Source organism: Pogona vitticeps, chromosome 2 (assembly GCF_051106095.1).
Source record: "Pogona vitticeps strain Pit_001003342236 chromosome 2, PviZW2.1, whole genome shotgun sequence".
In the NCBI taxonomy this organism is placed as follows: Eukaryota; Metazoa; Chordata; class Lepidosauria; order Squamata; family Agamidae; genus Pogona; species Pogona vitticeps.
The window spans coordinates 245459020-245481770 of NC_135784.1; the positions used below are offsets into that span (position 1 = coordinate 245459020).

Below are 22751 nucleotides of genomic sequence, written 5' to 3' on the forward strand. Positions count from 1 at the left end.
AAACTGAATACCCAGCTTGGGGTGGGGGGCAATGTGTAGCCACCATATTTAAATTGTAAACCACCCAGAGAGCGCTTTAAGCACAATGGGGCATTCTATAAGAAGCACATTTTGCTTTTTCTCACACACTTCCTTATTGTATCAGCTGACTACCTTTATGTATTATTTTTGGCAATGTATTGACTGTGCTTTCTGTTGAGCCATCTGATCAGTGCACTGCAAAAGGTAGGGAAAGGAAAAATTAATAACTCTATGTAACAGCTCTTGAATATTATATAGCATATAGGTGGAATAGCAACTTTGGATAATCTGAAGGGAAAGGAACAAAATAGCAGCAACTCCCAGATAAGTTGATAGGCAAGAGCTTCATAGGCTCACTTCTCCCTCTGATGCAGCCAAGTGTAATGGATGCTGTTTTAACTCTCCCTCTGGATGATTACTACAGCTTTCTCCAGACTTCATGCAATATACATAGCAACATATAAAAGACAGAACAGTTTTGCAAACACAGACCTAGGTCTTTGAGCATAATTCCAGTACAGATCTATCCAGATCAGTATGAACAGATCTCTAAAATATTGTTGAGTTATAAATACAAGCTAAAGACATCAACTGTAATTAAAATCTCCAGGTTAGAAAACTTACTGTAAGCATGGGTGTTGTGAGCAGCCCCCAAGCAAAAAATTCAAGGAAGATGACAATAACAGCATGGTACACACTTGGTCGGCCAATGCCTTGCTGTTAAGAAAAAAAATATTTATATTAACATAGTTCAATTTTTAGAAACTCACTTCTGAAAATGTTTTAACTGTTAGGAGAGAGCACTGTATTTTAAACTGAATATGCAGCTAACGGCTCTTTGCCAAATCATATGCTAAATTTAGAGAACAATTACAGAGGATATGCCAATTACTACAGTAATAACACATCCAAACTCGCTATGTTTCTCAAAATTTATAATTAAACATACTCTCTCAGTTCAAAATAATTTCCTTAACCAATCAATTACATCCTTATAGATGTAAAAATTCTAGTATATCATCCAAATGTAACTGAGCTTCAACCAAATAAAAGCTATGCACAGTTATCTAAACACAGTCAGATTTTGGAAAACCCTCAAGATATAAAGAAAATTCCCCTGGATCTTTGGGAGTTAATAGGAAGAAAATGCATATTAATAGAAAGTATTTCATTTCTTCAAGAAACTTGCTCAAACATTCAATGATATTTTTAGAAAGTGAAAATACTCAGGCTTTAATAATAAGCATATTTACCTTCAGCAAGTTACATTAATCTCAGCAGGACCTATTTCCAAGAAGGATGTACTAGAGTAATTATTTCAAGCATCTGCTCAGTTAGCTTACAGAGTGTACTATTCAGCTTCCTGAGCAGATTTCCTTTATCCCATTCATTGGCTGAAATCCTGTTGCTTATTACGTTGCAGCCAGGAAACTGGAATTTGGTTAGTCAACTGATCCAATGGGGCTACCCCAGTTGCAATTTACTACACTAGATAACATGATTTTAGCCACTAAATTAATGAAATAGTCATTAATGTCAGAGTCAGTGCGGTATTGCTTCATATGACCCTGCTAGCTAGAGTGATGGAATTTTCTTATTTGTTTACATATTCATGCACCACCTTTCTCCCCAAAGGAAACTCAAGGCAGCTCACAACAATTAAACTATACAATAACTACAATTTAGAAATGCCATAAAAAACTATATTGAAAGCAATTAAACATGTATTAATATTAAAACTATAATTAAAAGGCATTTTAAAACACTTTTAAATAATTCTGAATTCAAAAAATATAGCACTCCTGAGACACCTCACCTATAAAGCCAGGCTGACAAGGAAGATCTTTTTCTGATGACAGAAGGACGAGAAAGAGAACTGTAGTATAACATAACTGGGGGCAACTTGAATGAGGCAGGCTGGATTAGAGCAGTGATCCCCAAACTTGGACCACTACATACAGTGGTGCCTCGCTTAGCGATCGCTCCGTTTAGCAACGAAATTGCTTAGCGACGCTGTTTTTGCGATCGCAAAAGCAATCGCTTTGCAATGTTCTCTATGGGGTAGTTTCGCTTTGCGATGATCGCAGGGAAGCGATCATCGCAAAGCCCCCATTTTCGCACAGCTGAATGGCCACCAGGAAAAAAACATGGCCGCCCCCTGTTTTTTGGGACAGATTCCTCGCTTTAGAGGCACCGAAAATGGCAGCGCTATGGAGGATCTTCGCTCAATGGTGAGTTTTAAGCCCATAGGAAGGCATTGAAGGGGTTTCAATGAGTTTCTATGGGCCTTTTAATATCACATCGCGACATTTTCGTTCTGCAGCGATTTTTGCGGAACGAATTAACATTGGTAAGCGAGGCACCACTGTATTGTTGGACTTCAACTCTCAGAAGCCAGAGGCACCATGGCAAATTGTCCTGGTTTCTTGGCACGACCATACAACAATATTCAGCAACCCAGCCATGGTAACTGCTGGGTTAAAGGACCAGCCTAGAAAAGGATTTATCATTGTACATCTACTCTCTCCATCTTGCAGGGTTGCTGTGGGGATCACAGGGAAAGAAAGGGATAACCATATATCATTTTGAGCTTTGCAGAAGAAAAAAGGGACACAGATGTAATAAAAAAAACCAACAAATACTAGCAAATTAAGTATAGCTTACTACACACTCTATCCTGTGAAACTGAACAAAGTCCAGTTCTTCTAATCATGTACTGAACATGAACATAGTTTTGCCTATGAATGGCTTGCAAAATGTTTCCTTTCGGCTGTAACATTCTCCCCTTATCAACAATGACAAACTCCATCTCTAGTAATCTACAGTATAGTCTCTTCCTGTGCATACAGAATGCTGCAGTCAACAATAATGACATGATGCTCTGCAGCACCACAGACCACCTATATGATATTCAGTGTTTTTCTTCTCATAAAATTAAATGCTTTGATGCATAAAATACATCAAAATTTGTATGATAAAAACATTTTTTTGGTATCTGTGCCAATGGCAGATGTTTTTATACACCATATATGCTATTAACTAAGCTTTCAGGTTATTTAATCTAGTACAGAAGCACTTGAGTGGAAGCAAGGGAAGTATATTCTACAAATTGTAAGCTACCTCAAAGAGAAAGCAGTTTGAAATTTCATCAACAATCCATGAGTTATCTTTATGTTAAATTTTAAGCACATTCCAGCCTAACCTGATGATACAAATCTGCTGCAGCAATTACATCAAGTTATGTGTATTAAAAGGTTACTCCCCAACTATATTAACCTGCTGACAGAATGTTGCTTCCTGTTAAGATGGGGAGATCTCCCCTCCTCTACTGACATCTTCATAATCCACCCTGAAGGGCTAGGCCACCTTTAGGTTTGATATCACTAGGAGCGACATGATATACAGTGGAGCCCTGCATAACGAGCGATTCATTTAACGATGAATCCGCATAGCGATGAGGTTTTTGCGATGGCAACACATCGCTTTGCAATGATCAGTAAGTGTTTCGCTTACCGATTTTCGCATAGCAATGTTTTAAAAACAACTGATCGGCTGTTCCAAAATGGCCACTGGGTAAATAAAATGGCCACCCACAGTTTTTTCGCACCCTTTCCTCGCTTACCGGGCAGCGAAAATGGCGGCCAGATGGAGGATTTTCGCAGAATGGTGAGTTTTTTCCCCATAGGAACGCATTAAACGTGTTTTAATACGTTCCTATGTGCTTTTTTGCCCCGCACAGCAGCAAATCCGTATAGTGACTATTTTTTCGGAACGGATTATCGGCGCTATGCGGGGCACCACTGTACAGAACAAAGTCTAGTTACACACAGAATTCTGCTAACACAATCTGGATTTCAATCAGAATTTAAGTAACAGCCCTAAATGGTTTGGGGGGGAAAACTGTGTAAACTTTAAAATATATGCTGGTATAGTTTATTGGGTTGGAAGACCTAAGTGCAGAGCTGAGGGCCACATATCTGAATCCCCACTGTGTCTCACAGGAGAGCAGCCAGCTGAAATCATTTGGAGAATGTATCAACAATGGGGTTACATGGCCTGCCACCCAGAGCAACACCAAAAGGAAAGAGCAGTAAACTACTTCTAAGTACCTTATACCTAAAAACCCTGGGAAAGCTGCAGTAAGTCAGAATCAACATGGCAATCTATAACTATTATATTCAAATATTTAATTTTTAAAAGTACACCTCTCTATTAACACGATTGGCCCTATTATATTCCTCTTTTCAGAATACTGTTCTCAAAACCGACCCCTAGGTCTGACAATCTACTCTTCTTCCTAATTCTACTAAATAAACTGACAATCTTACTTTGCAAAAGAAAATTCACACACATGCCAGATCTCTGACAAGCTTAAGTTCTCACTCTGAAGGTGGATTTGATTTAAATCACAATTTAAATAATCAGTTTGACAATGTAAATTAAAAATTCATTTTTTAAATTTAAAATGTGATTTAAATTGTGACTTTTATCAATTTTTAAAAAAATAATTGATTTCATCCACCCTGCCTCTCTCACATGGTGGTGGTGACAATTCACTTTGTCTTCATCTGCATACGTGTTAGATGGCCACTAAGGGAAGCAAAAGGAGGGGGAAGGGCTAGTGTTTCAGCCAGGTAACAGAAAGGCAACAATTTATCTTGTGCACACAATTTCTCTACTGTGCTTATGTCTTCCCCTCTTCTTATCTTAGTTAACATGCTAAAAAGTTTTTTTTAAAAAGAATATAATCAAATTTCACAGAGGTATTTACCTTTGAAGATGAAATTTTGCATTGAAACTCTGATTGTTATGGAAATTAACCATATAATGCAGATTACAGTGGAAAGCTTCATTTTGACAATGTGGGTTGGCACCCTAACCTTTTAATTAGAACTGTAACAAAGACAAAATAATAGTTGTACCAACTTTCCTAATATATGAAGCTTTTTTCACACACAGAAACAATTTTCAAGTTCTTCCTTTATGACAAGATTGTTCACTAATACAATTCCTCTCAAATACAATGTTTCTCATTTTCATTTTCTTCATAAAAGTTATCCACAATGAATTCTTCGCTGACTGAAACTAATACTGAAAGAATCAAGAAACAACTTTGGCAGAGTAACAAATATTATTTAAAGCCAAATCTTCTTCGTGACTGCATTTTAGGAAAAAAAGGATGTCGCAGAGCCCACATCCATCTTTATGCTAACAAATGACATTTCTCTCTCAGAGATTGGGATTATCGTTCACATCATAACGTAATGGACTCAACCCAGATTATCCCCTTGCCTTTTTGTTTTGATGCCTAGATCTCAAATGATCCACACAGGCCTGCTAAAAACAACAATAACAACAAAATACACTTCTCAAGAGAGGAAACAGTCCATATACTGTATGATTTCTAACACATTAGAACAGGGGTGGATAACCTGTGCCCTTTCCCTCCAGATATCCTGACCAATGAACCTGGTGACAGCTGGAATCCAACATCTAGAGGGTGACAGATTCCTCACCTAGGCTCTTGGCTCTTTTCCTTTGTATTCTGAAACACCCTGAAAAAATGGCATGCTGTTGTTACTTCCCTTTGCTTCTAACCCCAACAGTCATAGCAGACAAGTTACCCTTGACTGTAATATACTGCAGGCAGTCTGTATGACAGTTTTAACGAAAAACTCACTGCAACTATGCTTCTTAATTTCATTTCTAATACTTGGCAACTGACACACCTACAGTGCCTTACAGTTAAACATGCAAGGCAAGCAACAATTTATTTCATGCAAGCAGTCTGCCAGATTCAATTGTCAAGGTGATCTGCAAGAACCAAGTGCAATTAGGACGAACTACCCTATACTTTCTCTTCCAGCGTTAATAAAATTACATCCAGAGTGGCACTTCATAGGTACAAATTGTGTATTTGATGCCAAGACAAACATTAGAAGAACACAAGAAATCACTGGAAGATGCTTCAGTATACAGCAACATGTGATGCAGTAATATAGTATGATTTATGACTTGAGACATGCCCACCATACAAGCTGTCTACATTGCAGGGTCAGCTGTTCTCAGATTAAGACCAGTTTAGACCAAATGACAGCAGAAGAGTGCTTTCAAGTATACCAAAATTCAACTGTGCAACTTGTATTGGCTGTATACGACAACACAATCTGCAAACACAGATAAGCACTATATTTGCTAAACTGGCATCATATTGTAAGTTTCCCCACAAATCAAAATAAATATCAAGACCCTCATTTGAAAAAAAAAAATCAACAGTGACTTAGGACAGTGATGGCGAACCAATGGCATGTATGCCACAGCTGGCACGCAAAGGCCTCTCCACTGGCATGCAAGCCATAAGTCGTCAGATCACTACCCCTCCCCCCACCACAGCCAAACCTCAGGATCATAAGCCACCTTTCCCTGCTACCTTCCTTGGTTGTGGCACTGGTAAATCAGGTTTTTTTGAAGATCAGAGATAAAGCTGTTTATTGTCTACTGCTTTAGAAGAGCCCACCAAAGTTAATCCAGCTTGTGAATTGCTACTTCCCCTGGAAGCAGGAGGGAAGGCTCCAATTAAGGCGGGAAGGAACGTGCGAGAGAGGGAGACAGGTGAATTCATCAAGCTTGTTTAAATGTATTAAGAGGAAACGGGATCATAGTGAGCTGAAGCAAATGACTGTAGAAAATTTAGGGAAGGAGAGAGGGAGGGTGTGTTTGTGCGCATGCACAAGAGAGACTGACTCATAAAACCATGAAAAAGGAACCTTCCAAAGTGTGTGTAAGTGTGTGTGTGTGTGTGTGTGAGAGAGAGAGAGAGAGAGAGAGTGTGTGTGTGTGTGTGTGAGAGAGAGAGAGAGAGAGAGAGAGAGACAGAGAGAGAGAGACTCTTTCATAAAACCATTTAAAAAAGGAACCTTCTAAAGTGTGTGTGTCTATGTGACTGAGAGACTGACCTTCATAAAACCATGAAAAAAGGAACCTTCCAAAGTGTGTGTGTCTGTGTGTGTGTGTGTGTTTGTGTGTGTGAGTGAGTGAGTCTGACTCTTTCATAAAACCATGAAAAAAGGAATCTTCCAAAGTTAGGAATGGACCTCAACAGATGGGAAACCTTGACATCTGACTATTCAGTCTGGAGGCAGGCGATGCATCACAGCCTCTCCCAATTTGAAGAGATAGTTGTCCAGCAAGCCGAGGCAAAGAGGCAGTCCCAAAACCAGCAAAATCAGGGAGCTGGATAGGGGACAGATTGTATTTGTCTTCAGTGTGGAAGGGATTGTCATTCTTGAATTGGCCTTCTCAGACAAACTAAATGCTATTCCAAGACCTCTATTCAGAGCATGCAACCATAGTCTCTTGAGACTGAAGGATACCAACACATACACAGCAGTAACTTTGCGTTATGCTGCTGGCAACATCATGAGAGAAGAGCTGCTGAAACTGTTGTCTTTGCCTGGAGGAACACAAGGGAAAGATACAGTGGTGCCCTGTTTGATGCTTACCTCACATGACATCGAAATTGCTTGATGCTGACATTTTTGCGATCGCTATTGCGATCGCAAAACGATGATTCCAATGGGGTTTTTTCGCATTATGTTGATTAGGAGCCTGCTTCGCGAACCGTTTGTTCGCAAAATGATGTTTTTTCTGGCTCTGCAAAATGGCGTCCCTCCCTTCTCAAAATGGCTGCTTTCCGGACAGAAGCTTCGCATTACAGCAAATTAGAACAGCTGACTGGCGGTTCTCTATGGGCAATCTTCGCTGGACGATGAGGTATTTCCCCCACTGGAACGCATTGAACGGTTTTCAATGCATTCCAATGGGGACTTTTTTGCTTGACAACGATTTCACTCAACAGCGATTTTCCTGGAATGGATTATTGTTGTCAAGCGGGGCACCACTGTATCTACAATGCTGTGATGGAGGCTTTTTTGTCATAAGATATAAGAGCAGAAAAAGTAGTTGCAGTTACTAGTGACGGGGCACTTTGCATGGTGGGGGTTACATCTGATTTCATACAGTTCTTTGTTAAAGACGTAAAACATCTGGTCAAGCAGTTTCATTGTATTATACATCAAGAAACTCTTTGTGCCAGGGAAAACAGCAAAAAATTAGACAATATCCTCAGAGATGTCACAAAAATGGTGAATTACAACATGGCTTGTGCTCTTAATTTTTGACAGTTTCAAGCACTTCTTGATGGGATCCAGGCACAGTATAAGACTTTACTTAAGTACAATAATGTCTGGTGGCTGAGCAGAGGTCAAGTCCTGGAGAGATTTGTAGCCTGCTTGGATGAAACTAGGTTGTTTATGACTGAAAAGGAGTAAGAATATTCACAGCTCACTGATATGGCCTTGCTTACCAACCTCATGCTTCTTACATATTTTACAGCACGCTTCAATGTACTGAACAAAAAACTGCAAAATAGGAGAAAGGATGTTTTGTGAGATCAGAACATTTGAGAGAAAACTGCAGGTTTTTGAGAGAGAACTTGAAAATGGGTAGCTGAAATATTTTCCAAATGTAAAAATGCATTTGGAAAATTCTACAACATTTACGGACAATCCTACATGCCATTAGGAAATCTACAAGCAGCTGCAAAGGAGAATTTTAGGAATAGATTTTTAGAGTTCCGTAAGAGGAACTCTGTTATTGTGTATTTATTTTAAGAGAAAATGTGTTCATTAGTTCATTGAGTTGTTTTTTCTAAACTAAAACCTCAGTATTCAGGTTTAATCACAGTGTTAGCACTTCGAAAGAAATAATTTGGTTTTGTATTGCAGTTTGGGCACTCGGGCTCAAAAAGGTTCACCATCACTGACTTAGGTCAGCCGCACAGTGACACAAGATAAATTGTCTGTACCATTTGGGCGTATAGCTGAATAGATAGTATGAGGCACATATCTCTGGAAGTACCCCGAGTAACCTGTTTCTGATTCTGTTACTGTCATCAAAAATGCCCAGAGTGTACATGAAAGTATTCCACATCTCTGCTGCAACTAACGCAATATATTCAATATCAAAATCACAATAAGCTGCATGAGCAGCTTTTACACAATCCTAATGGACTCCACACCACAGAGGTGGCATAGGAATTAACTCCAAGACACATTCATTTGAAGTTCATTAACAATGTGCTAATGAGACTGCCTCTCAGTTTCTACACTTCAAGGGAATTTCTGCCACTCCTGGAAAATGTCAGCCTATACTCCTAATACTACTGATGCTATATCACAGTCAACCAACCAAAGTAGAACCATTCTTGAAACCCTGTTATGCAATTCTGTGTGTGCAATGTTGTGGTATCAACAGCATCGAACTGCTGCTGATAAAAGGCAAATCAAGGTGCATGTGACTTGTAGATAATGCAGTTAAGTCACATGCACCCCAAAATTGCCAAAGGAAGCTTTAATTTGTGGTGATTTGTCAACAATGACATAATCACCACTGCACATGCAGAGCTTTGTCACAGGATCTCAACCAATTGTGTCTTTCATGAACTATTGCAAAGGCCCAGGGAGGAGGCAGAGATTTGGTCTGAAGTAAGATGGACAACTATCATGGGGTGGTTAACACTAAATGCTCTTAAAACAATTTACCTTAAGGAGAGCCTAGAAAAGCAGAACATCTAACAGCAAAATGTGGAAATGAAACAAATTTTAGAAAATAGCAGGGCATACCTATTACACTAGATAACAGGAGACAGCATGTATAGCAACAATGAAACACATTTTTTTAAAAAGTAGCCTGACTTGCAAAGACATGATGTAAGATTTCAGGAATCACATAACTTTACGAGAAAAGTGCCATTGTAAAGTTTCAATTTAGGTTTAATTGCAGTGTTAGCTCTTCGAAAGAAATAATTTGGCACTCTCCATTAAGGAAGTTCTTAAAGAAGACAGAAAAGCAGAGACTTTTAGAAACCCTAAAAGACCTTCTGTAGGTACCGTGTATGTACATATCAAGGCTCAGTCTGTATTAAGGATAAATACAGTCTGTTTTGTATGCCAGGGTCAAGCCTTAAAATATATAAAATAACCAACAAGGACGGACGGACCGAAGAATTCGATGCTAGTCTCTTAGAAGAGGAAAAAAGGAGGAAACGTGGGACACAAGTCCCACACGATTCCTTGGACCTGAGTCTACTTCATCGGATGTATCCACGCCAATCGCCCCTATCGGATGTCCCAAAGCAAACCACCTTCAGTCTTGAACAAGCCTAAAGGTTCAGAGGATGATGGAGCGCACGTCCACCAGCCCCGATGCCTCCTACCAGCCCCCACCCACCCACCAACCCCGCGGGATGCACGAACGGAAAGGGCGGCCCCCGCGGACCAGGGCCTTCCAAGGCTTGCTTGAGCTGGTCAGCGCTTAAGGGAGGGGGGCGACAAGGCACCCCCTTCGCGGCTCCCGGGGAAGCTGCAGAGCAGCCAAGGCCAGCAGCGCCTGCCAGCTGCGCTACCCGCGGCCGAAGGCTCCGGAAGGCGGCAGGGAGGACAGGTGGGGGGGGACCGGAGGGGGGGACCCCCACTCCCTCTCTTGCCCGGCCACTCACCGAGGCGGTGCCTCCACCCGGCTTGAAGCCGATCCTCCTCACCAGCATGATGCGGCTGCCCCACTTTTTGCCGCCACTCGCTGCAGCCGCCGCCACCGCCGCCGCTTCGCCTTCCACCACAGCCGCCACTGTCAAGGCCACCACCTCCGCTTCCCGGGCCGAAGCTGCCAGAGGAGGAAGAAGCAGCGGCGGCGGCGGCGGCGGCGGCTCCGGCTCGGGACTCATTGCACCGCCATCCTTCCCCGGAGGAGGAGGAGGCGGTGGCGGCGGCGAGGCAGGGGCTCCAGGCGGCCTCCCGCCGGCTCCTTCATCTGCTGCCACCGTCGCGGAGACCCGGCGAGGCGCGCGGGAAAGGGAAGGCGGCAGACGGGAAAAGCCTCTGCTGCGGCGCCGCCGTTCCTCCGCGCTCTCCGAAGAAGCCTCCTGGCACACGTGACTTCCCCGAGACCTGCCCTTTGCAAGGGACTTCACACCGGAAACTACGTCACACAGGGAGGCGGGGCTCCCGCAAAGCTAGGCTGACGGGGGGGCATAGGTAAGGTATTGTCATTTTATTGTACTATTGTTTTGGGTGGAAACATTTCCGGCTGGGAGGGGCCCGCTTTCAAAATGGAGTTGTTAAAATTTCTTTATTAGGCGTCAAGTTTGGGGGGGCGCCTTCCAAGTTCTCTTTTGGCCATTCATTTTAAGCACTAAGGAAACCACTTTCTATTATATTTCTAATTATATTATGTTTGCAGATAGCTTAGTGAGGATGGGAGCTCAATTCCCCCGGTCTGCCTTATAGAAGGGCCAACATGATCTTCTTGCCTTGAGGGAAAGTTGCACAGTCCCAGGGCGCGCACGCACACACACACACCGGGAAAAGGCGGTGGCAAATCACTACTGAGTACTCTACACTTAAAAAGTCCTAGCAAGGAGGATTGTACTGGCGCAAAATTGGAAAAATGAAAGAATACCTACAGATGAAGAAATAATTAAGAAGATTTTGGACTGTGCAGAAATGGACAGTCTTACGTTGAAAATTAAAGAGAAAGAAGATTCAGAATATTTTCAAACATGGAATCTGCTATGAAAACACATAGTTATTGCACAAATCTTTGTTTCTGTTAGAATCTCTGCCAGTGGTTTGTCAATATTGTGCAAGGTGATGCAATGAAACGGGGCACAAACTGTACTGAATATAGAATGTATGATAGAAGAGCTAGAAACTGATGGTCCTTCCAGACTAGACCTTTTCTGCACACTTACCCTGCCTGAAACAAAATTGTACACAGCAAGTTAAAAAAAAAAAATTACATATGTTATCTTCAATATATACCCCATGTATTCTCCTATTGCTTATGCAATCTTTCCCTAGCAAAAAGAAAATGTTGAGGGGAAGGACACTCACTGTTAGTTGTCTACCTAGTCTGAATAAGGGGAATAGTTTGTCCTGCCCTCCTCAGATTGGGAGCTGCCTCAGGAGCAGCAGCAGCTCTCAAAAGCATTTTTTCTGAAGGAAGAGAAAAAGATACAAGTGGGAAAATGTGGAAGGAAAGTGCAAGTGGAAAAAAAGCACCATCTGGGCTGCCCCCCCCACTCCATTAAGCTCTATCAACAGGCAAGGTAACTGTAACAGCCACCTTATACCTCACGAAGGGGCTGTTATGTCACACTCAATCACTCTTCGTTTCCACTGCCACCAACCATTCCCTCAAATAAAGCTTCAGGCCAAAGTGTGATTTCAAAATAAAAACTTAGGTTTATTGTGTACAAACAAAAGGAATGGCAAATCACTTGAATATAAATAATAAAGCAATCACTATAATAATATAACAACACACACACTCTCACAGACCCTCACTATGTAGCACAGTTCTTATCTCTCAGTATCTCCAAGCCCTATCTCCCTATATCAACCCTATCTCTAAGCCCTATCTGGCCCTATCTGAATCTCTCACACCATTCACTCCCCTTATATACAACAGCTCCACCCCTTCTGTCCCACCCTCCATCACACCATTGGTAGATGATACACAGCTTCAGCAGTGACGGGCAGGTGATGTCATAGCTGTCTGTAACAGTAACAGTGTGTCAAAAGCCTTGTCTGGAAGCATCTTCATTATGCAGGGTTTGGCCTCATTATTCTCACTGTCACCTTTTCCCCCCTCTCTCTTTTCAAGAACTAATTTTCCATTTTAGCATCCCCTTTTCTACAGGCAAACTTTGCATGCACACCAAACAAGACAATATAGCTTTTTGTTGGGTCCTAAAAAATGTACTGTACTGTGTTTCCTCTCCCCTTTCTTTAATAAAAAAAACAACTTCCCTACATCAGCATGATACTTTTTCTTGATCGTTTCTGATCAACATTAGAAGATGGTCCATCCACTCCTTCTTCTGGAGCCGCTGCTTATTTACATCTCATCTGACTCAACTCAATTGACTCGACTTAATTCCTCCTCTCAGGCGCCGCCTTTTAACATCTCTCTCAGCCCTACCTCTTAACCCCATTAACATATACCATGAATAATTCATAACTTAGAATACATCTCTTAGGGTGTTTGCCACATACCTCCCCCTTTAAATATGTTTGTTTGGGAGGGGAAACACGTTTTCCATCCTAAACAAACAGGCCTCAGTGAATAAAAACTCTAATTACCCTCTGGCAACATTCTGCAAGCAATACAACATCTTATATATCAACCACAAGATCTTTTCACTCTAAACATTCCAATGCAGTTCCATTACATACTTTACCTTTTAATTTATATTAACAACATTTAATATTACAATCCTACAGAAATATAACATATTCATGAAAATGTTACATAAATTAAATGGTTACTCCATTCAGGTTTTTTCCCCCATTAGTCATTTGGCCTTCGAGGCAAGGTACCAGCATCCACACTCTGAGTCCCTTTTATGCTGTGAATTACAAAGTCCAAATCTTGCACACTCCCGTTGTCATCTTCACACAGCGCCTCTCCAAGTCCAACACTCGATGTATCTGTGAGGATGGTGAACTCCCTGCTGTAGTCAGGTACGCTGTGGTCTGGTCCAGTCGTTACCGCCTCCTTCAGTTGGTCACACAAATGCTGGCACTCAGGGGTTCCTCTGATGATCTCTATCTCCTTCCATCTTATCTTCAGCCAACTAGCAGTCATAGGGCCCTCTGTTGTCCACTGGACATCCTCTCCTTGCCGTTTCTTAGTGAAGCCTGCTTTCATTCTGGCTTAGGGGTTCACTTTCTCAGCTGGGGAATGGGTAGGCAGTTCCCTCTCCTCCTCCCGAACATCTCTGGATGTGTCCCTCTTTAAGAAGTCAGGGCTTACGCCTTCTTCCTCACACCCAAATTCACCCACAGGTACTTTCATTGCAAAGTTTTCCCTATGTGGGGAAGTACTACCATGGGTCATCTCCAAACTCACAGGCAGGTTTCCTTTAAGTGCACTCTCAAACACTTGGTTTATTTTAGATGCACAGAGGTTCTCCTCTGGTTCTGTTTCTTTATTCATTGATAATCTAGGTAGAGGTTTGCCTTGCAAGGTTTTAGGGTCTATTTCAGCTGCAGAGCTACGAGACTTTTCCCTCCAGTGCTGGTGCAACACATCTATAGGTTCTGACCCTGCCAAAGGCAATTTGCTCCGCTCTATAGATCTCAATTCCACTACTTTGTCCTCAGGACAGAAGGATCTTTCCTGGGCCTCATACAAGTTTTTCTCCTTTTCAGGAGTACTTCCCAAGCTTGGCTCTGCCTCTTCTAAGGACTTCTCTTTCTACAAAAGATCCTTATCTCAGCAAAGTCCCTCAGGGCACTCAGGAGACAATAAAGTGGGGGTACTGGCCGCTTCAAAGCAACCCACCAAGCTAGTGTCCTCCTTCTGCTCCTGGGCAAAACTATTTTTATTAGAGTTCTTTAAAAGCATGAGATCAGTTTCTTTTTTAAATTTTTTTTATTCACACAGAATGCAGACAAAGCAAATAGAGACAAGAAAACAAAGAAAGAGAAAAAAGAAAAGGAAAAAGAACTAACTCCTAAAACTAACCCCACCCCCCCTTTGGAGTCCGAGACTCCAGCTTCGTAAACCTATCTGCTCCCCCCGATTTCATTTCCAGTATGTGCTAATTAGATATACATACATCATAAACTTTGCCCTACACTCCTGTCTTCTTCTGGGCCCAAGAATATATTAGTTCCCAGCTTTGTTTTACATAGTCTCTTGGTTGTTCCCGTAGTGCTTCTGATAGGGTGTCCAGTTCTGCTATGTCTTTAATAGCTTTTCTATCGTTGGAACCTCTTCGGTTTTCTATTTTTGGGCCCAGAGTAGTCTAGCTGCTGTGAGTGTATATATAATACAATGCTTCAATTTATTATCATTAATGCCTGATATGACATTCAATAATGCCATTTCAGGTTTTATATCTAATTTCTGCTGGGTAATTTCTTTTACTACATCCAATATCTGTGTCCAGTAATTTTTGACTTTTTCGCATGTCCACCACATATGATAATAAGTTCCTGCATTCTTTTTACACTTCCAGCATGAGATCAGTTTCTGAACAGCTATTAAATTGACTATCCAGGAATTGTTCTCCTTCCAGGCTTCCCTCTCCTACAGTATCCATTTCTGCTTCAGTGGGTAATTTCTGGCCCCCTTGTGAGCGTGTAAGTACAACATGCTCTTAACATGCTCTATCAAGTTTAACCCTTCTCTATAAATCAGGTCTTTATCAGTTATAGACCTTTCCAGGTGTTCAGGGGTCAGTGGAATGGGATTCTCGCTAGCTTTTGTAATACAATCATTTAAAGTACTATCTTCCTTCTGTTCACCAATACAGGAAGTACCATTAGGGGTTTTCAATATAACCTCATCAGCCATTTCCGCTACCTCAGGGTTCTTCTCTAACCTGGGGCATCTCTTGTTTGATTCAGAGGTTAGGGATTCCATTCTTCCCTCAGGGATTGTTAACTGCTCTCCCAGGGAACATGTTACTCCAAAAGCACTCTGCACATGCTTAATGAGATCTAGCCCAATTAAACAAGATACTGGAATTTGATCTGAAATTGCCACATCCCAAATTCCGACCCAATCTCTATAGTCATCTTTACTTTAGCCATAGGTAAAGTCACTGGAGTAGAACTTATTCCCTTGATTTTAGCAGTTTGGTTTGGAAGTATTTGTTCTTTAGGAACCACATCTGGATAGCACAGGGTTATGTTGGAGCAGGTATCAACCACTCCCACTTAAGACTTCTCATTAATAAGAATCCTTTCACCAGGGTTTTGTACTAAAATATCTTATGTCTTTACAAGAAAACACTGAATTACCTTGGCTAGTGGCAGATCAGAATTTTCTATCATGCTAGTTGCCATGGAGACAGAACCACTGTTACAACTTCCCTCAGTGGCTTCTACAGTTTTTAAGCAGTATACTTTTTTGGTCTGTCCATCATCTTTTCCATTTTTATTCTTGTTTTTAGTACAATTTGACTGAATATGCTTGTAGCGTTCACGCCTTGTTATGCAAAATAAGTCATGTATTATTGATGTCTATGTAAATGTGGTGGAGAGGCGGAGCCGACAGAAAGGTTAAAAAGTTGGAGCTTGAGAGGAGGAGAGTTGGTCAAGAGTGAGAGAGAGTCAGGAGTGAGTTAGTCAGTGTCAGAGGCAGAAGAGATAGCGATTGAGTTACAGACTGGTTAAGATAAATAGATAGGGAAGGTAGTAATTAATTATATGGCAAGAAGAAAGTATGTATAGAGAGACCTGTGACTGATTTGATTGTGTACACTAATCATCCGAAGAACACCTGTGATTATTATTAACTTCGCTACACTTCAATAAATAAGTTCTGTTTGCATTTACCAAACAAGTGTTTGGACGTCTTTTATATTGTGGACAGAGGTAATCCACTGGTGGCAGTGAGGGAACCTTTGTGAGGGTTCAAAAAAGTAGGTGCTTCATAGAGGGGAACGTCACAATGCCCAAACTCTCCGCAGTTATAACACTGTTTAAAAGTCCTTCTCTCACTCTGAGGAGACCTATTAAACTTTTCCTCAGGGTTCATTTGCTTCCGCGGGCTAGGCCTTGGCAACTCAGGTGAGGCACTACTCTGGCCTTCTTTCCCTGACATTTTACTGTTGTAATTTTTGTTGAAAGGTCTCTTATTGCTGTCACAGTTTTGCCTTTTAAAGCACTGTTATTATTGTTATTTTGAGAAGCTAATTCTAATTGTTTCATCTGTATTTTAAATTCCATTTCTCTTTGTCTTAATTCCCTTTCTTTTTGTCATAACTCTATTTGTCTGGCCTCTTGCTCAGCTTTTTCTCTCATCTCTAATTCCTTGAGCTGTAGTTCCTGAGCTTTCTCTCTGAGTCTATACTCCTCTTCCAGTTTTCATTTTTCAAACTCTTGTGAGCTTAATTCCTTTTGTGTCTCTGAGGCACCCTCATCAATTTCCTCCTGTTCCATTGGAGTTAAAGGGTCTCCATTTCCCTACAATTCTTGAGGTAAACTCTCTGCCTCACAACTCCCCTTTTGGCTACATTTGGGGTGTGTGTTTACTTCTGAGATAATTAGTCTTGAATGTTTGTACTGATTTTTTAAAGGACCTGTCTTTCTGCTTGCAATTCCAGTCACTGAAATAATTTTATATCTCAAGCCTCTGCTTTGATTTTTCTATCCCCTCAGATCTGCTCTGACCTCTGGCTTCCGCTTTTATCCACAAGTGCTCCCTTAACTCTCAGAGCCTTGGATTTTAAGCTAGCCACAAGGTCTCTCAAATTCTGAGGTAAATAAAAGGAATTTTTCCTTCAGAGTCGTTGCCTAACTTTAGCTCCCCCAGATCTGGGATCAGAAGCCCCACCACTAAGCTTTTCCACAAAAGTTCTAGCAGGCCACCCACTTCTTCACCACAGACCTCTAACTAAAAAGGTATCAACGACTCAAAAAAATTTTACCTTCAAAACTCTGACTTTACTGGATTGCTTCATATTCCACCGCTGGACACCAATTGTGACATTCACCCTCGTGGCCACTGTTTGTCTCCCCAAACACAGAGCTCACAAAGGCAAACCAAAACCTCTTGACACACTGCCACCAGTTGATCTCCTTATCAACGTACTTTACTTAGAAAAGATGAAGGTCCATTCAGTACTGACTTTTTAATATAACAGGTTTATTGATTACAGTTGGTTTCTGGAGCAATTCATAAGCACATTCTTTAAGTTTCATTAAGCTTCAATATTAATCTTCTATATTAATTACTACAGTTCTCACTCAGACTATTCACTCCTCAGACCCCTCCTTCTCTCTCTGATTCCTAACACCAACTCTGATTCAACTCAACTGAATTGACTTAACTCCTCCTCTCAGGCTCCGCCTTTTAACATTCCTTGGCCCCACCTCTTAACCACATTAACATATACTATGAATAATTCATAACTTACAATACATCTCTTAGGGTGTTTGCCATGTGATTTGCATAACCTGAGCTATAAGGCAGCTAGTCCTCCCCAACACATGCTCAGGCCACTCTAGCCACTCCATTCCTGCCTACCTCCTAACGAGAGATAGAGACCTAGGGCCTAACCTGTATTCCCATATCTGAATTTTTGCTTGACTCAGTGTAAATACCCACTTTTGTTTTTGATTCTGCATAGCAGCCCTGGTTCTGCCTACTTGTGTAATGCCTGTTGCTCTACCAAATACTATGAGTATCTGTCGGCAAGTATCCTCCACCATTTCAACAAGAAAATAGCACTAAGAGAATAGTAGTGGTTCCCAAACTTTCCCCAATTGTAGACCAGGGGAGTGGGATTTGTATGCAGGGGGGCACCCCCCAGGCTCACGGGGATGTGGGGCAGGGGGGCACTCACGTGCATACATGGGGGTGGGGGTGCTCACGGGGGCAGGAGCACGCTTGCACACATGCATGGGGGGCATTGGGCATGCTCATGGGGTGGGGTGCACTAGCACATGTGTGGGGGGTGGGGGCATGCCCGCAGGTAGGTGGGGCATGGTCGCAGGGGGCAGGGCATCCTCACATGCATGCACAGGGGGCAGGGGAGTGTGTGGAGGAATGCAGTAGATCTGTCTCCTCAGCCCAGTCCTGCCAGAGTCACAGTCCTCTACCAGGCTGCGGACCAAGGGTTGGGACCCCTGATATATAGGATTGCCCTATGAGTTATGTTGCACCATTTGGATCTTATGTTGTCTATTTTTGTTTGTTTGTTGTGGTTAGGTTTTATATTTCTTTTTAAAATTTCCATTAAAGGACTGTTTTTAAATGTACAATGTCGAGAACAGCTCACATCCAATCTCATACTGGATTTCAAGATGCTATCTCAGAGGGAAATCATTGTCCTGACTCTGTTCTTCATTCCTTGTGTCCCCTCTTTTCCATCCTATTGACAGCCGTTCCTTTTTTCATTAGAGTGCTAAACAAATCCATAAGCAATTTTCTATTCCACTTTCTCAGCTCAAGACATCATCTCCTCTTGCTCTTCCTGTTTCATGTCTCCCATTTCCTTTCCGTTTGATGCTGTTAACCCAAAAGGAATGGATGCCAATCAGCTTTGGCAAATGAATGTCACTCATGTTCCCACTCTTGCTCCTCTTTCTTATGTTCGTCTAACTATTGATACTTATTCAGGATACATTTGGGCTACCCCTCTTTGTGGCAAGACCTCTCGCCATCTCATACAACATTGTTTACATACATTGTTTACTTCTCATGCCTTTACCACTTTCTGCAATGAATGGGACGTTCGACTTTCCCATGGTATTCCTTATAATTGCACAGGACAGGCTATTGTAGAACAACCACACCACTCATTTAAATTTCTCCTTTCAAAACAAACAAAAAACAGAGGGATTAAGCCCCAAGATGTTCCCGATGTAATATCAATAGCATTATTCATATTAAATCATTTAACTGTATCTACAGGTCAGCATGAGTTGTTACGAGTAGAGAAACACTTTTGTAAAGAAATCCTCACGGAGTGGCCGCTGGTGACTTATAAGCAGTCTCCTGACCCTCAGTGGGAGGGTCCAGCCCCTTTACTAACATGGGGGCATGGCTACGCTGCTGTGCTTACTCCCACAGGTCCTTTGTGGATCCTGGCTCAGTGTGTGAGACCATATCATGGGAAGAATGAGTTGGCATCCAACCTGCAAAACCCGATTCCGGATTTCAACCCAGCGATGGCTCTGGAGCGGGACCAGATGACTGCGTGTCACCAGAAACACCTGGCCCGACCTGAAGGCACGCAGTCCAAATTTATTTGGGGGATGATAAAGAAGTTGAGTGCTGATGCAAAAAAGCCTCTAAATCAGCATCACATCCAAGATACTCCTGAAACTTTTCTAGCAGTCATTATCTCACAGCTGAATGCCAACTCCATGACACTGTTGTGTTGTGTTCTCATTCTTGGAATTATGCTCCTCATACTCCTTATAAGTTGCTGTTGTTTTATTCAAAGTATACCAATCTTCTTTTCCATAATAACTACCTGTCTCAAAGCTTCGCCCTCAGGCCTTCGCTGAAAAGATTTATATGTAGTTCGCAAATATATGAAAGAATATGTGCCTTTGCTTAACAAACAAGAAAAAGGGGATATGTGAGAAACTTCTGCTTGAAAGTTGTAGCTGCATTCTGTTCCAGTGATGTGCACACACTCCTGGCAGGAAGTGGCAGCTGCCAGCACGTGGGGTAACCCCTTATTCTGCCCTTTCGCTTAGAGGTAGAGCATAAGATCAAAGGTTATTTCAGCCAATCCTGGTTACGATTAGCCTTCCTTTGTTCCATGATCACCCACAGGGGTCAGCTGAATTAGAGGATCCACAGAGGAAAGTCATGTGATAAATATTACTCCATTACACAGAGAACAGTGGTCTCCATTTAGGAGAGAACCCTGACCACTGCTTTGATTAACACTTATGTTAATTAGAGCTAACATTTAGTTTTATTTTTGTTGCAAACGTCAGCTTTCTCTTGCTTCAGCATAACAACACAATGATATTTTCCAATATTTAAGAATGAAATTAATTTTACAACTGCACCTTAATCTCCTAAATGTTACCATTATGATTCCATAGCTGAAGCTGTGACTCATATTTGGGGGGGAAATTAAAATGTGCAGTCAAAAGGCTGGATGTAAATGCAAAATCATGCACTGGCCTGCATCCAAAAAACTCCATTCTTGTGGCTGGTCTAATGTTTTCGCTCCATGTATTATGACAGACAATAATAAGTAGTGCTACATTTCTCTAAGGGCAAGGAGTAATACTATTAAAAATAAATCTGCGGGACATATACACCAGTTTAATTCAGTGTGATTTGAGATGAGAGGAATATGATGATGGAGTTGCTCATGTTGAAATGAGATTAGCACCAAAAAAGATACAAGTGACATAATAAAGAAAGAGTCATTTAAATACAGTGGTTTTCCATAACAAAAGAAATAAATGATGAGCTTGGTACTAAGGGGCTAGAAAAACATAACTGATGCAAGAAAATGTTTGTGTGGCTGCAAGTATAATATTCTGCACGGTGTGGTATAAAGACTGTTTTAAAAGTCTGGATGACCACACACGGGGACCTAATAGACTGAGAGAAGAATCTCCTGGAAGATCTTGAAAAGCAGATGTTGTTGGGTGTCGTCAGCACCCTGGTGGTACCAGACCATAAAATTCTCAACAGCCTCTTTCAGGTTTTTCATGTACATGTGAAATAGTATGGCGAATCATGAAACCCCGAGACACTCCATAGACTAATAGTCAAGGTGTTGAACAAGAGTCCCCCAGTAACGCTGCCATTCACAAAGTGACACCATGCAAGGGGAAATCCTAAAAGCTGACTCCCTTTTCAACAAGTGTGAATGGTAGTTAGCAGAAGAGGGTATCCTGTAGATCATTTTGAGTGCTGCCATTGATATTGCTAACATTCAGGCTGCCCTTTGCTATGTAAAGCTTGGCATCCTTTTTCCTGCTGGCTCAGTGGGCACGATATTGTGCAGCAATATTGGGACATTTCCTGGATTTTTTAATCAGAGGTACAGAAACACAATATCTCACATTCATAAACCAGAGGTTTTGAAGAATTGAACTATAACAAAACAGAACCAGGCTTCAAAAGAACTGAATACCAAAGAGTGGTCATTAAATAAACAGTAAACCATAACTAGGTATGAAATGCAGCCAAACACCATTGTCCCTTTCTCATGTAGTCTCTATATTCTAACTCTTATGTCTGATAAAGTGGTCATTTTCCAAGAAAAATTACATTAAAATATAGCAGTTAGTCTTTAAGGTGCCACAATACTGTAGCTTTCTTTTTATTTTTATTTTTTCTTTCCTTTTTTTAATCTGCTTTTGTTTTGTTTTGCATTTCCTGTTGAAAAACATAAGCAACAAAAATGCCTTTATGCTCTAAGAGACCAGAAGAAGAAGAAGAAGAAGAAGAAGAAGAAGAAGTAGTAGTAGTAGTAGTAGTAGTAGTAGTAGTAGTAGTAGTAGCAGCAGCAGCAGCAGCAGCAGTAGTAGTAGTAGTAGTAGTAGTAGTGGAGAAGGGGCGGTGCAAAGGGAGGATTTTGAAACAAGATATTTAAAGATATTTAAAGAGCTGTTCTACCCATTCTGTATATACACCCAGTGGGTTTCCATGGCCAAGTGGGGATTCAAACCCTGCTCTCCTAAGTCCTAGTCTGTCACACCACACTAAGTATCATTCTGTTCTTAGTCTGTTATTAATGACTGTATTATGACTCTTAAGAAATCCGCCTGGTTTTTCCAAGCATAGTGACGGAAACATTATACATTGCATAGGAGGGATATACAGTATGAGATCTGTCTCTGCTTGTGTTGCCATGACTTCAAGTAACCCGGAAGTAATGTGAAATAAGAAGGGGGACTTTGAGTTCTGCCTTCCTCTCTGTGTATTCCGGTGTCATAGCAACTGTTATCAAGGTAGCACTGATGAAGCCAGTGAATAAATTACAGCAGAATTAATATTTGACGGCTTGTTGAGCTTGGAGGGACACTGTTTCCTGAGCTTGTAATGAAATATTGAGGCACTCCAGGTGAGTGAAACATGATGAGAATAAAGTTGGGGGAGGGCAGGGGATTGTGACTCATGCTGTGTATTATTATTTGCACTTTTTTAAAATGAAGTAGCATTCAAAGGGC

The 22751-nt window shown here is 41.5% G+C and overlaps 2 protein-coding genes across 4 annotated transcripts in view; one reads left to right on the forward strand and one right to left on the reverse strand.

Moving 5' to 3' along the window:
• The window catches only part of SLC71A2 (solute carrier family 71 member 2), a 47634-nt gene extending 36642 nt beyond the window's left edge, over positions 1 to 10992 (reverse strand). Inside the window, exons 1-2 of the mRNA XM_020796581.3 lie at positions 10580 to 10992; positions 646 to 738 (exon numbers count right to left, since the gene is read on the reverse strand). Of these exons, the coding sequence (XP_020652240.3) occupies positions 646 to 738; positions 10580 to 10804 (318 nt within the window). The 5' untranslated portion in view covers positions 10805 to 10992. The remainder of the gene's footprint in view (positions 1 to 645; positions 739 to 10579) is intronic.
• Positions 10993 to 11036: 44 nt separating this feature from the next.
• LOC110080577 (kelch domain-containing protein 3) overlaps positions 11037 to 22751 on the forward strand; it is a 104723-nt gene continuing 93008 nt past the window's right edge. For 2 of the 3 annotated variants that reach the window (XM_078386188.1, XM_020796589.3), the window contains exon 1: positions 18597 to 22645. The gene's annotated coding sequence lies outside the window, so the exon portion shown is untranslated. Of the gene's footprint in view, positions 11115 to 18596; positions 22646 to 22751 lie in introns of those variants that run through there. The other variant, XM_078386187.1, reaches the window with a different exon arrangement.